The sequence below is a fragment of the Haliaeetus albicilla genome, chromosome 9 (genome assembly GCF_947461875.1).
Source record: "Haliaeetus albicilla chromosome 9, bHalAlb1.1, whole genome shotgun sequence".
Taxonomy (NCBI): Eukaryota; Metazoa; Chordata; class Aves; order Accipitriformes; family Accipitridae; genus Haliaeetus; species Haliaeetus albicilla.
The window spans coordinates 2,258,364-2,273,177 of NC_091491.1; the positions used below are offsets into that span (position 1 = coordinate 2,258,364).

A 14,814-nucleotide genomic window follows, 5' to 3' on the forward strand; every position below is an offset into this window, starting at 1 on the left:
TATCTGCATATCCAATACAGTTGTCAAGTGCCCAAACATCATAGGAGATGCTGAATAAATCCAAGTAATGGAGGGTGTCTGCAGTGTAACTCAAAAATGTTGAGGGACATGAGCCTTCTTTAGTTATGGGTGATTTAGGAAAGCTGAGAGCAATGGAAACGGCACTGTAATTATGTACAAGTGAACGCAGGGTATTTTCAGCCTTAAGTGGCCTGGGGGAAATATGGATGTTCCTTGCTTAAAAAGTTAACTTGGGATGATTGTGACTAAGACAGGTGTTTACAAAAAATGATCTGCCTATTTATATGCTGTTTCTGCTATAGGTTCAAGCTGAAGTCCCAGGCTCTCCAATCTTCGTAATGAGACTAGCCAAACAGTCCCGCCACTTGGAGGTGCAGATCCTGGCAGATCAGTATGGCAATGCCATCTCTCTCTTTGGCCGGGATTGCTCTGTGCAGCGCAGGCACCAGAAGATTATTGAGGAAGCACCTGCTTCTATTGCGACTTCGGTGGTGTTTGAGCACATGGAACAGGTGAGAGTGGATCTGCAAGTTCTCTTTTCCTTGTGAGACTCCAGAAACAGGCAGGACTTTTTTTTTTTGACATTGCCAAGAGTTTTGTATTGTTGAATCTTTTAAAGGAGCAATACAGGGTTGCGTGTCTTAAACTGCTTGGTGTGGGCAACCACGCACATGTCCAAAACTGACTGAGTCCGCCATGTCCTGACGAACAGCTGTAGAGCTCCCTTCAAAAATGCATGCACCCCAAAAATAGAAGGGAAATTTGTTTTTAATGTATATTGTCATATTAAAAGCAATCTGCAGGAGTTGTATGAGTTGTCTAATGCTGAGTATTATAAATATTTGCTTCAAACTCTGCCTTCTGCAAATTGTAAATGAAATAAGCTGGAAATCAAAACTCCTGTGCCACGTGCTTTTCTTTGAGGAATTCTCGGGCCTGTTACAAGCTTTTGCATGTTTCAGAATGCCAGCAAAAGTCTGAAGTGGGTGGGGTGGATGAACAGAGCATAGGTAACTGAGCATGGTGCCTGGAAATCAAATACTCTTTTTTCCTGTATCCTAGTGTGCGGTGAAGCTTGCCAAAATGGTGGGATATGTGAGTGCGGGTACTGTGGAATACTTGTACAGCCAGGATGGCAGTTTCTACTTTCTGGAGTTGAATCCCCGCCTACAAGTGGAGCACCCCTGCACAGAGATGGTAGCTGATGTTAATCTTCCGGCAGCGCAGCTCCAGGTGAGTCAGGTGCCCAGGCCCTGTGCTCCTGGAGGCTTTCCGAAGTCCTCAAGCTGTGGTATGCTGGAGGCCTGAGCATGAAAAACCTGTTCTGCTGAAGCCTTAGTAAACCAGGGGGGCGGACTCTTTGTCTGAGTCACAGCCAGGGTTCTGTGTTAAAACTGGATCACATACTGACATTATGCAGATGACTAGATCTTGGTACTGATAGAGGAGAGAATATAAAGAAAGTATTAGAGAGTCCTACCAAATATGGCTTATATCCTCATGTGCAGATAGGTGATACATGACTCCTCCACGTTTCCTCCTCAACAAAAATAACCAATAACTCAAAGGCACATTTTGGTACTTTTCTCAGCTTGGGATTTATCTTCTGTGGCTGGAGAAAAGCTTCATTCAGTATTCCAAAATATTTATGCATTCCTTCTGTTATGACTGTTTCACTAAGTTATAGCTCTACCATTTGGCTCTGTCTGATTTGGAAAGCAAAGAGAGGTTATTTTCTAGTTGTTTCTCCTGGACTGCTCAGGTGGACCTTTAGCTGAAAGGAGTGTGAAGGGAAGCAGTAGAGGAATAAAACATAGAGGTAGGAAAACTGATTTAAGGAAAGATTCTGTGTAAAAAAAAAAAAGCCTGTCTCAACAAGCTTTAGCCATGAGTCGTTCAACTTTTAAGCTCTGAAATTATTTTGTGAAATGAGTTGGCTTCTGAGGCTAGCAGTGCGATCAAATGCTGTGCCAGTTTTGAGCAGTGCATCGCCCACTCTGCCTCCAAGGGACAACAGCCTCTTCCCAGAGTTTCTAATGACAAAAGGAGGGGAAAAAGAACAGACAAATGGATTTTTCATCTTTCAGCAAATTCAGCAGTTGTTTGAAGTTCAGGAAAGTGACTTGGGTTTTTTTTAATTTTGATGAGTAGTTCCTGACTTCCAGAGCAATTGTTTCCACCTCTCTAAGCCCCTCGCTCATCGCACCTCTCCTTGCTCTTTAGCCTTTCTACAAACAGGATTTGTGCCTAATAATTAGGTACTTGAATAGATGTGGCAAAGTGACCAAGAATTTGTCTTGATTTTTGCTTTTTCAAGGGGAAGTCATGACAGTGAGTGACAGTTACAGCTTACATGAACCAGTAGGCTTTTTGTTGTGCTGATCTCCAAAGTAATGAGGGAATCCTTCACAGATCCTGTAGAAAGCATTTATTGCATATGCCATGGCTCACCTGTCCCTTGTGCTTCCCCACTGAACTCTCTGTGTATTGCCATGCTATCTTCCTCTTCTCAGCCCCCATCTTTTCCACGAGTGGATGAATGCCACAGTCCTCTTTCCCTCTTCTCTGTCTTATACCACATTAGGAGCTCTAGGTGCTTTTCTACTTCTATTTCTTAGCCCTCCCATTCTTACTCTCTTGCTTTCTTTCTAGTTTCTTTCTTCTCCCTTCTGTTTGCATTTTTAAGTTTATTGGATAGATGGTAGAGGAAACAAACAGTTGAACTGTAATGTCTTGTAGGCTGCTTAGGAGCAGGATCGTCTTCATTTTGTGAGAAGGCTATTTGGCTTTGGTCTGAGCCTTCTCTCAGCAGGTGATTCCAGTAGCTCTATGTCTGTATTTGCCAGGCATTGAGAGTTTTGTAACTGGTCAGATGCTTTCCTCATTGTTTGGGCACTGTTCTTCATATTGCTGATGCTAGTTACAGTTTCACAGAATGGTGCATTGATATTGTAACCAGTTTGGTCCTTCATCTGTTGGTGTCTGGCTAATAGACATCTGAAATTAAAAAAAAATCCCAGCTAATGAACAGAACAAATAGGACTTTACTCCGTAAGGATACAGCCAGCAGCCAGTTCTGTAGGTTACCCTCACTGCAGTTTGTAATTGCAAAATTCCACAGTTTCCTACAACCAATTAGAGGCCTTCTGTCTCACTGGGACCTTAGTGTATTTTTAACAGGCCTAATGCATGCCCATCCTCAGCTGACCTAGCACTGGCCAGCTTTCTCTGGAGCCTTTTAATCAGTGAATGGAAAATACTGGCTGAAGGGCTTAAGGTGGATATTACACTGAGCTCAGCTGTCCTGAGAAATACGAATGTTCCCAGACGTGTCCGTGGAGAAGGCTCACATCAGAAAATAGACATGCATATTTGCTATACTAGAACTGCAGCATCAGCTTCTACAGAGAATTTGTAGAATTAATTCTTCAAGGAATAGGTACTCTCTGTGAGGAGAGAAACTTAGTGGTTTCTATTTTTAATTCCCTCCCCGCCCCGCAGATTGCCATGGGGATTCCCCTCCACAGGATCAAGGATATCCGAGTGATGTATGGTGTTTCTCCATGGGGAGATGCATCTATTGATTTTGAGAATTCAGCCCATGTCCCCTGTCCACGTGGCCATGTCATCGCTGCACGTATCACCAGTGAGAATCCTGATGAGGTGAGTATTTTAAATTCTGTAGTTCCTGATCACACTCTGATAACTGTAGGGTCTACACCTAGGTTCAATCCCTGCTGCTGAAAATTTTGGCAGCAAATTTAAAAGATTATTCCCTTTATCTCACTTAGCTGACGGTTCTGTAGAGTCTGGTTAGACACAGCCTGAACTTATTTGTGTATATATGATGTTGCAGCACAAAGAGGTGCTCTACCCTTCAGAACTCTAATTATTTCCCTAATTCTGGATTATTTACTTTTTCTTTAGGATGTATAGCAATGTCTGTCTGTCTTTACAGGGATTTAAGCCCAGTTCTGGTACAGTTCAGGAACTGAATTTCCGCAGCAATAAGAATGTCTGGGGCTATTTCAGTGTTGCTGCTGCAGGAGGGCTTCATGAATTTGCTGATTCTCAATTTGGTCACTGCTTCTCTTGGGGAGAAAATCGTGAAGAAGCCATCTCGTAAGTAGTCAGAAAAGTGGTAGAACCTTGGAAAGTGCTTGGTTTTGTCCTCTTTGGTCCAAAGTGCCATGGATAAAACAAGACTCCTTACTTCTAGGAGTTTTAAGAGAAGTTTGCCTCTCTTTACCTTGTTTTCCACATCATGGTCAGGCTTCTCATCCTGTCTTGCTTTGCAATTCCAATGTGTTGCACCTATATTTCTACACTTTTTGCTTACTTCTCTTTTTTTTTTTTGCCTTTCTGTTTCATTCCTGCCTTGTATATGATATAGTTACCATTGTGTTGAAATCTCTCTTTGAAAGCATTCAGGTGGAAGGCTACTAACAGGAAAAACACTGATAACTTGTTATGCTAGTGCCTTATAATGTTTATAAACCGCTGAGTGTCCTTATGTGGTGTGGAACATTAAAGCATCTGGTCATAAGACAGGACTGTCTGACCTGTCATCCATACTGTTTTTCATCCAGAGCCTTTCCTTTGTTCCGTTCTGGGTGGGATGGAGACCACGTCTGTCTGTCTTATGTATACTTCTGACACGTGGTAGGTGCCTAGATGAAGATAACAGTGGGAACTCCTGATCTCATAGCTGGTGCTGCTCTTGTTCACACTGGCTTCATTCATTCCCAAGCAGGTCATATAGGATCTTGCTCCACTGCACATGCTCTTCTGCTATTACCTTCAGACGGTTTTTTCCCAACAGCTCGTGGGGAGCTATCTAGAGTTACCACATTATTGTTAGTATGGGATAGATAATAGGATTCTTTTCTCTTTCAGAAACATGGTAGTGGCTTTGAAGGAGCTGTCCATCCGAGGGGATTTCCGAACCACTGTTGAGTACTTGATTAAACTGTTGGAAACAGAAAGCTTCCAGCAGAACCGCATTGACACTGGCTGGTTGGATCGGCTTATTGCGGAGAAAGTTCAGGTGCAGCTGCTTGCTTTACAGGACTACAAATTGGAGGGGGGGAAGGGGGTGGGGAGACAAGCCTGGTGCATGCTGGTTGCAAGAGGACAAGGGTTTAGGAATGGTTAACTTCCACTTACCACTTTATTCATAAACATTTTCACTGGCCTTATTTCTTTATTTATATCAAAATTCCAGGTCATCCCTGTCAGGGAAAGGTGGTCTTAAAGTTGGCCAGAAAAGCATCTTGGTGTATGTGTGAATTAAGGCTAACATTTTGGGTTGCATTTTGGGACAGATGGTAGTAGAAATGTAGGTGGAGCTTCAAGGTTTGATCCAGGAAGAAAAAAAATGTGGTTTTCTTTTAAGGAGTTATGGAGGTAACTGCTTCTACATAGTGTTTGCATGGATGCTACACCAACTTAATTTTAAAGAGAGGTTGGCTGTGAACCAAAGATAGAGCTGAGACTGTTGATTCTTCAAGTGGATGTCCAGAGTAGACTGAAGCTAAAGGAGATGCAACTATGTCATGTACCCTTTCTTTCTAGGCTGAAAGGCCTGATACAATGCTGGGAGTGGTGTGTGGAGCTCTGCATGTGGCTGATGTGAGCTTCCGAAACAGTGTCTCAAACTTCCTGCACTCTCTAGAAAGGTAAAATTTCAAGCTGATCTGGTAGACAACTGATAAGCAGATGGTAATTAGTGTAGATTTACAAGTTTTGTTCAAGTACAGTCCAGTCCAGAAATGCACAGAGCTTGTTATCTGCTGACTATTCTCTGGCCCCAGGAAGCTGTTTATCTACTGGCCTAAGAAAACTGGCAGATATCTGTGCATCTCCCCAAAATATCCCCTGCTGTTTGCACAGATTGGTTTGGTTTCTGGCAGTTTTGGTGGAAATGAAGAAGTGGCTCAGAAATGTGGAGTTCTTTCTCTGTGAGCTGCTAGGGCAACATTAGGGAGTCTTGAATCACCAAGTACTGTCGTCTTCTTGTTTTGAGGATTGATTTAATTTTCCAGATTTGAGATAATATTCCAAATTAACTGTTTCCTACTAGTGCTTAGAAAACCCTCTCTGCTTCTACAGGCAATGTAGGAAAACTAGTCATAACACTCCATCAGGCTAAACCTGATGTGATCCAGGCAGGTCTGCTCTTAACAGAGTTCTTCCCCTCAGTGTCCTGTTGGTGAGTCCATAGATAGAGCTGCAGGGGGAAAAGCTGCTTTATCCCTATGTTAAGTCATGCTACGTGTTCTGTAATTCAGGCTGTGATGTTCCTTTTGCAGACTCTTCTTTAAGGCAAAAGTGGGTGAATGGAAAGCAGAGTAAAGCCAGTCTGTGTGGCTAGAGAGAGGTGGGCTGGCTTTGTCAAACTGTTATGTGTCTTTCGTAAGAAGAGGCAGTTTAAAAGCCTACTCCCATCTCTCTGCTAGTGTTCTCCAAATTCTTGCATGCATCTTTGAACATGCTTGTGCCCCTGATAGCCATTTAGTGGCTTCTGGAAGACTAGTTTTGTTTTGTACTTCTCTTTCAAGGGGCCAAGTCCTGCCTGCTCATACTCTGCTAAACACTGTGGATGTGGAACTCATCTATGAAGGACGGAAATATGTGCTGAAGGTACGATGTCCAGTGTGGAAATCTATCCTCTTGTCACTTTTAATTGGAAATGTCTTTTTGTGTGCTGCTCTGGCTTAATCTTTGTAATATGTGTACTTACTGGAATTAAGTCTGTGCAGGGTTTATTTTCTTTGCTTTATTGGGGTTATGAAATCAGTACTATCTCCCTTGGTAATATCCTCTCACATCTTTCCATTGCAATATCTCTGTGTATCTCTAAACATTTTAACCTTTTGGAGTCAAAAAATGCTCTGCATAGGGTGAAGCATACTTAGTTATAGGCAAAGACTACTGCGTGTTGGTTGACCAAAACTTTCAACTGATGTTTCTGAATATGTAGATCTACTCTGTTGGGTGTTTGAGCCCAGTTTCATCAGCATGACAGTATTTGTAGCATTTTTTCCCTTTAGTGTTGCTTTTTCTTTGCTGTGTGCAAAAAACAATGTTAGAAATAATGTTTAAAGGTTGCAAAACCAAACATATAAAAGTTAGGAAATATTAGACTTAAGATTGCCTGTGCAATCTTAATCAGCTTCCTTGGGCAAATTTAGTATGGTGAAGTTTTTAATGACGTGATCGCATGCTGTTTTTTGCAGCTAGAAGTATTCTGCTCCCCTGCACCTCCATGATTTTACCTTGGCACCCCTTTGATGAGAAGTAGAGAGGCACTGAACAGCAGCTAAAGCATGCTTTAGGTGATTTACCCAGCTTCAGATAGGAACTTAGTGGCAGAGACTGTGATAGAATCCCTTTTTCCAGGAAGAGCTTTAGCTGATTTCTCTGTGAGACAATCTCTCTTTTTTTATTTTTCAAGTTATGTCATTCATTATGCAATTTTAGTACATGACTGTGACTTGTATGTAGATCGGGGTGAAGAAATGGTATATGATTGCCTAATCAAACCTGTACAATTAATGCATAAGTGTGAGAGGATTAAATCAAGATTCATGGACAGCATTAGTTCTGGCATCCTCTTGACTGTTAAATGCTTTGCTTTGTGATCCCAAATTTTTTTACATTTTTTTTTTCCATCTAGCATGAGAACAAATGGCTCTGTTCCCCTTCTTCAAGTCCCACTGTTGCAGTGCTTGGAAAACTGTGTATGTTTTGGTAACCAAGGCATTATCAATGAATGCTGTGTTTATTTCATGTGATACATACCTTTCTTGTGGATTTGCAGGTGACCCGACAGTCTCCCAATTCCTATGTGGTCATCATGAACAGCTCATGTGTGGAAGTTGATGTGCACCGACTGAGTGATGGAGGACTGCTCCTATCTTATGATGGTAGCAGCTATACTACCTACATGAAAGAAGAGGTGGACAGGTAGCAACCTGTAAAGATTAATGTTTAACATTTATATACATGCCAAAGTTAGATGTACTTGTAACTTTATGCTTCCCAAAGATCAGCTGGGAATGGAATTCTCTCCTAGGAAGAGGTTACTAGATGTATTATGGATGAGTTTAAAGGGAGAAGTTGCCTTCACCTGAAGAACAGATCTTGGCTACTGTTAGAAGAAAGATCTGAATGTATTTTGGATTATTAAAAAAAAACCCCCACCAACCAACAAAAAGCAGAATATGAAAATCTTTAAAATCCTTGAAACTCCACAGCTGCCTTAGAAATAGATGCAAGATTTACTATTTCAGTGTGTTCCCTCAAAATTCCCTGCAGGGATCATAGCCATAAGGCCAGAAAATCTCCAGCTTCTGGAATGTGAACCACTGCCCCCTCTGCTGGTTTCTTTTCTGTGACAAGTATAACGAATCTGGTCGGGAGCACAAAGAAAGTTTCGGTTACTTTCTGGGTTGGAAAATGCTCCAAAATCTCAACCTCTCAGTCTGCTACATGGGTGCATCCTGCTTTTTTCAGCTTTGCTCTGTATACAAGAGGATTTTGCATGAGGTGCACACTTTGATGAATGTGTTGTGTGTTATGTATGGCAAGTGTAATATCCACTAACATCCATTTTTGTTTATATGAAATCTTGAACTTCATTGGTTCTGGTTCTGACAGTGAGTGGTACCTGTTGGTAGAGAAGAAGCACAAAAGTAACATACATACAACCTTGCTAAGGGCTATTCTATCTGGTTTCTGATCCCTGGCTTCCTTAGTCCTGTTTCAGTATGATTAAACTGAACTTGCATATACGGGGCCATACCATTCAGCTCAGAAGAGCTGGTTGAGGTGTTTTTGTTCAGTTTTGTTCTGAAATAGAATAGGGAAAGAGAGAATGGATTTTTCCCTTCCCATGCTTTCTACAAGAAATTCTGTTGCAGTGATGTGTCCTGTTCTTTCCTAGGTATCGCATCACTATAGGTAACAAGACCTGTGTGTTTGAAAAGGAGAATGATCCCTCCATTCTGCGCTCACCTTCAGCTGGGAAGCTTATCCAGTATGTGGTGGAGGATGGGGGACACGTGTTTGCAGGCCAGTGCTTTGCAGAAATAGAGGTAAAAGAGTCTCAAAGAACTGACTTGGCTGCAGATGTGGAATCTGCCCAGGCAAAAGCTGGGGGGAAAAAAGTTGAATGCTTTGGAACTGGGAATTGAGTGTTGAGGGATAATTCACAGTATTTTCTTTCCAAATTTTGTCTGTGTTTTAACTTGGGCTAATGCAGGAATCAGCAGTGAGAGTGATGGGGTGGGGAAGAAATTACTTAGCAGCTGAAATTTGAGTGTTAATGACTGTATACCAACTGATAAGCAAAATTCTCAGCAGTGAGACTGTGGTTATCATCTTGCTGTGATACCAAGGGAGAGTGGGATCCCTGTACACTGTGTTTTCTAGCTGAGGTGAAGAAGGCCTTCTACTTGTAGACCACACAACTAACACAGACTCAGAAGCAGAGTTACATGCCAGGATTAAGTAACAAATTAAGACTTCTCTCTGATTATCTGATCATTTACCAGGTTGATCGGATGAGTTAGTAAGTGTCACTCCTCCCTTCTCCCTTGGAAGTTACTTAACTTTTAGAGAGGAGGATGATGAACAATTTCTGCATCACTGTGAGGAAAGTGCGAGAGGTTGTGTAGGAGTGCATGGCTCAATACAGATTTGAGGGAGGGGAGGGTGTGTGTTGACAGGGGCGCAATTAAACCAGTTGGGGACAATGTGTAGGAGAAAAATATCAAGCCAGAGATCCAGATACTTTATGTAAGTGCTTTTAAGCTGCAACAGAGCCATGGCTAAGAAGGAACCACCTACTCAGTTCCTGTGTTCCCAGTTGTGGTGTATAGTATAGGATTGGTAAAACTAGACTGTCTCCTTGCCTTCTGCTCCAAAGGCAAGAGCTTCCATGGTTGATCTAAGGAAGCATCCCTGTTTGTGAAGAGCGGTCTGAGACCTGTGACCTCTAGGAAGTCATCCTAGTTCCCTCAGCTAAAAGTGAATGTGTTGCTGTAGCTTTTGAGAGTGGCTCTCCCACTTCTAGCCTTTAGACTGCAGCAGCTGCAGCGGTAAATTTTATCTACTTTGTTCATTTTGTTGAATGTGGGACCTTCTTGAGTACCTGTTGGTACAAGTGGTGTAGAACAGGTGGCATTCCTGAGGATGGCTTCCTGCTGTGCTAATTTGTGGCCAATTATTTTGTCCTACCATTCACTTAAGCGTCTGGGGGTTTGGTCCCAGTGTGTGTGCTTTTAAGCCTTTGAGAAAGCCTGAACGCAAAAGGTGCTCATGCAGGTTGGTTTGTCTGTTAGGACATTGGCTGCTGGCTTACAAAAGTAGAACCATTTGGGGAACATGGAAGCTGAGTGTGTAACCTGTTTTCCTTGCTACAGGTGATGAAAATGGTGATGACACTAACAGCAGGAGAATCAGGCTGCATCCATTATGTCAAACGCCCAGGGGCAGCCTTGGATCCAGGCTGTGTGATTGCCAAGCTCCAGCTGGATGATCCCAGCAGGGTTCAGCAGGTGAGAAAGTTGCAGGAAGCGCAGATGTTTTTTGTGGTTTTAATAGGGGAGTGATGTTGAGAGTGGTATGAGATGGTCCAGTGTACTGAACCATTTTCAGATTTGTGCATTGTACTGGAATTGTCACTTTACCATTTATTTGTCTCAGATGAGGACTAGGACTCAGATCATTGTCTCTTTCTCTGATTCAGGCTAAGTTTACGTACCATTCTTGTTCTCTTCTTCCCTCTGTGCTATTGTGGGTACATGGCTGTCTAGGATATTGGATGTTGGCCAGATTTTTCTATCTATCTGCTTTATTCCTCTGCAAGTTTATTTAACTTCTTTTTATCATATATTCTTCTTTAAGTGACCCTCTTTGGGAGGATGGGAGTTGATATCCCAACTCCAAGAGTGTAAGGCCCTGTATTGTAACTGTAGCAAATGTAGCAAATGTAAGGCCCTGTATTGCAATTGTAGCAAATGTGGAAATGCAAAAAAAGAGCCTAGGACATGGATCTTTTTTAAGGTGAAAGGCAAAGAGATAGATATATTAATTTAGGGATGGTAGGCTGGGATGCAGCTGGTGGTGGTGGAAGAGAATCTATTGTTCCATTAGCAATAGCTAGTTGAAAATTGTGGGAGGTTGTTGTGCAGGGGGTGGAAAGTGATTGTCAGCACCAAACTGTTGGTTTTTCCTGTGCTTTTCTTAGAGACTTTTGGTAATCCTGGATCTAAACAATGAGATCAACTGTAACGTATTTGGAAGAATGGCTGGAAGCTTATTTTGTGGGTGTACACAACATAGAACTGTTGGAGATTCCAGCTCATAACTTTTCGTCTCTCAACCAAGTGCATTTTCCACTCTGGGAATTCTTGCAAATTAAATCTGAGTTGAGGGCAAGATGTTACCACCATGGCTGATGCCAAACAGGAGGGTTAGTGATGCTGTGCTGTTCATTGTGTTTCCAGGCTGAACTGCACACAGGTGCCTTGCCACAGATCCAGAGCACAGCACTTCGAGGCGAGAAATTGCATCGCATCTTCCATTATGTCCTAGATAACCTGGTCAATGTGATGAATGGATACTGCCTGCCAGAGCCCTACTTCAGCAGCAAGGTACTGGTTACTTCTTGTTTCAGAGCAAGAGCACAAATATTCTTTCAGTTCAAGGTAAGGCTTGCCAATTTCCATGTCACAGCCAGAGGACCAGGAGTCAGGGCAGTACTACCCTGCTAGTGCCAGCTCAATTTGGTTTTCTTTCTTAGACTTCCTTATAGTCAGTCTCATTAGAGAGTCCCACCTGTGGCACCCAAAACAAAGACAAGGAGTTGAGCTTGATCTTTACTGCTTATGCTTGCAGCCTTGTATGTGGGAGCTGCGTGCACAGCCAGCTGTGGTAGAAGTCCTAGAGGGAGGAGGAAAGTAGGTGGACGAATCCGAGTCAGCTGTTGGCTTAAGGTAGCACAGTAGCTTTGTCATCTATCCCAGTTCTCTCTTTTTAGTCCCTGGACTAGCTGTATGATAAAACAGTATTGAAGAAGACCTCAATGAAAAGCCTTTCCTTTTTTTCCTTATTGCTGCTTACTCTTTTCTTTGTGCTTGTCTTTACACTGACTTGTCTCTCTCTAGGTGAAAGGCTGGGTTGAGCGACTAATGAAGACACTGAGAGATCCATCTTTGCCTCTGCTGGAACTTCAGGACATCATGACCAGTGTTTCTGGACGGATCCCACCCAACGTAGAGAAGTCCATCAAGAAGGAGATGGCCCAATATGCCAGCAACATCACATCAGTCCTTTGCCAGTTTCCCAGCCAACAGGTGATCAACCACACTTATCTAGAGGAAAAAAAATTGTTTTGCATTGAGGCAGAGAGAGAGAGAGAAAGTTCCTTGAAATTATCTGGAGGTTAGTTGGACCTGAATGGTGTGTTTGAACATGGGATCTTCATGATGAAAGTTACTTACCTGTATCACTTGAGCTTAAAGGCTTGCCTCCTTTACCTGTGCTGAAGCGTATGTGTTCCCTGCTCAATGTAGCTTTAAACAGGCAGTTTGGAAGCAGTTTAAACATGTCAGTGGCCTTGTGGGCATTTATTTATTTGCTTTTTGCCTGGTACATATGCTGCAGTGCAATTTATAGTGTCAACGTAACCTTACAAAAGAGCAGTTGCAGCTAAAGGAGGCCTGATCAGGTGATGAGGTGTTGGAAGATGATTTCTCCAGTATACAATATTGTACGTTGATACTTGTATCATTGTCAGGTCATTAACTTTCTTAGCAGTTTAAGGCTTTGACTTTTGTTGGAGTCTGGTGGAGCTCTGCTCTGGACTGTCTGGAAGTTCTCAGCTTCTCTACTGGTTTTCAGCCAGATTTTCCCATACAGGACTGGAACTGTCATGTGATTGCTCTCTTTCAGATTGCCAATATCTTGGATAGCCATGCAGCCACCTTGAACCGCAAATCAGAGCGTGAGGTCTTCTTCATGAATACTCAGAGCATTGTGCAGCTTGTACAGAGGTGAGACATTTTCGGGGTGCTCCCTAAATTTTCTTTTTTGGGGGGGTGCTCTTTGAAAGACCTGAGCCTGCTTGTCTTTATTCAAATGGTTTTATTACACTCAGAGTCTAAATCACTAGGAATAAGCCTGCATAGTTCCTTCAGGGAGGTCAACAGTGAGGGGGCTGTGTGTGGCTCCTGGCTGCCTGTGTGAAGCACACATACAGATTCTTCTTCTTTTTCCCTTTGCCATGTGAAAGACAGATTTAACTTCTGTCCTGGCACTGATCACATCTTGGCCATTTCATCAAGCTGCTGGTGTGTGTTATGCCTTTCAGTGTCTAGAGTTTTGAGTATTTTTAGAAGAAAAAGGACATTTTGATGCAAAACATGAGCCATGCTACCCCACAACAGTAATGGCAGGGGTTATGTATTCACATAACAATTGGGGTTTTTGAGAACCAGGTACTTTGCTTCTTCCTGTAAGCAAACAGACTTATTCTGCCATTCGTGTTGAGTGTTACTCACTTGTAGGTCTTCAGAAGCAGGTCTGTGCTGGTCTCACTCAGTGCTAGGTTTGATGTATTTGCTTCTACAGGTACCGGAGTGGTATTCGGGGTCACATGAAAGCAGTGGTGATGGATCTGCTCCGTCAGTATCTGAAGGTGGAGACTCAGTTTCAGCATGGTGAGTCTCTAAGCACATCAAGGATTCGATTTCTGAAAGAACCACGTTTCCTCCCAGAAGGTCCACGTGGACTCCCTTCAATAAAGATTACTCCAACTTTGTGGTGAAGCTAAGCTACACAGGTTTTCTTTTAAAGATCTGCCAGTCAGATCCTGGTTTTTGTAGAGGAGCTTTTGTCCAGTTTGAGTTTTCGTGGTAAGAGTGCTCATAATGTTTATGAGAAGCAAATGACAAACTCTACCCCAAAGCCGTCGTGGTGGTTTTCCACTGTTGGTATACTCATCATCTTGTACATTCCATGTCATCTTACTCACAGTTTACATGGCATAGTATGACTCTGGTCTCTTTTTGGTGTAGGAATGCTCCTTTTCCCTGTAAATCTTCAAAAGAGTAGCTCCTATATGAGTTTATGATCCTCTAAGTGAGGACTTTTGTATGACCTGGAGTAAAAAGACAGACTCACTGAATTATGAGTTTCTTTGTGTTGCCCTTTCTAGTCTGTTATTGAGCTTGCTAAGGCTTGGCCAGTCTGTGTGGTCTCTGCTTGTTCTAGACAAGACATGAAGCAGTTCTCCTTTGCATTCCCTCACTGACTCTGTGGCCCACCACTGGAGAGTATTCCACATGTAGAAGCTTCCTGTTAGAAGCTTGATTTTTATTTCCTGATTTCTGAGCATCTGCAGAAAAATTAGAATCAGAAAAACTGTTTAAATTCACCATGCTATTTAGTTCTATCTTGCCTGTTCGTTAAATTCTATAGTAAGAAAATCAAGTGCAGTAAAAAAAAAAAAAGTCACTGAGTTGTTTGCACCTGCTGTAAAATACCAGGAAGCTGCTTGCTCTTCATAAAGAACAAACCTCAAACCTCAGCCTGAAACTGAGAATTGAAATAAATGCATTGCGCTGCTGTATCCAGGCACAAGATGGCAATGAAGCACTAGCTAATTTTGAGGCTCTAGCTCTTACAGGTAGTTCAGATTCTGCTCTACTTTTCTTTTGTCCTGCTCCAATACCTGCACAAGCCTAACAGTACAGCAGATTCATTTCCACTTCAATTTGCTGGTAG

General features: G+C 42.5%; 1 protein-coding gene across 4 annotated transcripts in view; it reads left to right on the forward strand.

The window, feature by feature from the left end:
• Positions 1-327: 327 nt before the first annotated feature.
• Positions 328-14,814, forward strand: part of ACACA (acetyl-CoA carboxylase alpha) — a 111,308-nt gene continuing 96,821 nt past the window's right edge. For all 4 annotated transcript variants that reach the window (XM_069790933.1, XM_069790935.1, XM_069790934.1 and 1 more), the window contains exons 1-14: positions 328-533; positions 1,084-1,254; positions 3,523-3,684; positions 3,980-4,143; positions 4,918-5,068; positions 5,596-5,699; positions 6,582-6,663; positions 7,844-7,989; positions 8,969-9,119; positions 10,449-10,583; positions 11,535-11,681; positions 12,195-12,383; positions 12,982-13,082; positions 13,660-13,748. In XM_069790933.1, coding sequence (XP_069647034.1) covers positions 360-533; positions 1,084-1,254; positions 3,523-3,684; positions 3,980-4,143; positions 4,918-5,068; positions 5,596-5,699; positions 6,582-6,663; positions 7,844-7,989; positions 8,969-9,119; positions 10,449-10,583; positions 11,535-11,681; positions 12,195-12,383; positions 12,982-13,082; positions 13,660-13,748 — 1,966 coding nt within the window. In that variant the 5' untranslated portion in view covers positions 328-359. The remainder of the gene's footprint in view (positions 534-1,083; positions 1,255-3,522; positions 3,685-3,979; positions 4,144-4,917; positions 5,069-5,595; positions 5,700-6,581; positions 6,664-7,843; positions 7,990-8,968; positions 9,120-10,448; positions 10,584-11,534; positions 11,682-12,194; positions 12,384-12,981; positions 13,083-13,659; positions 13,749-14,814) is intronic.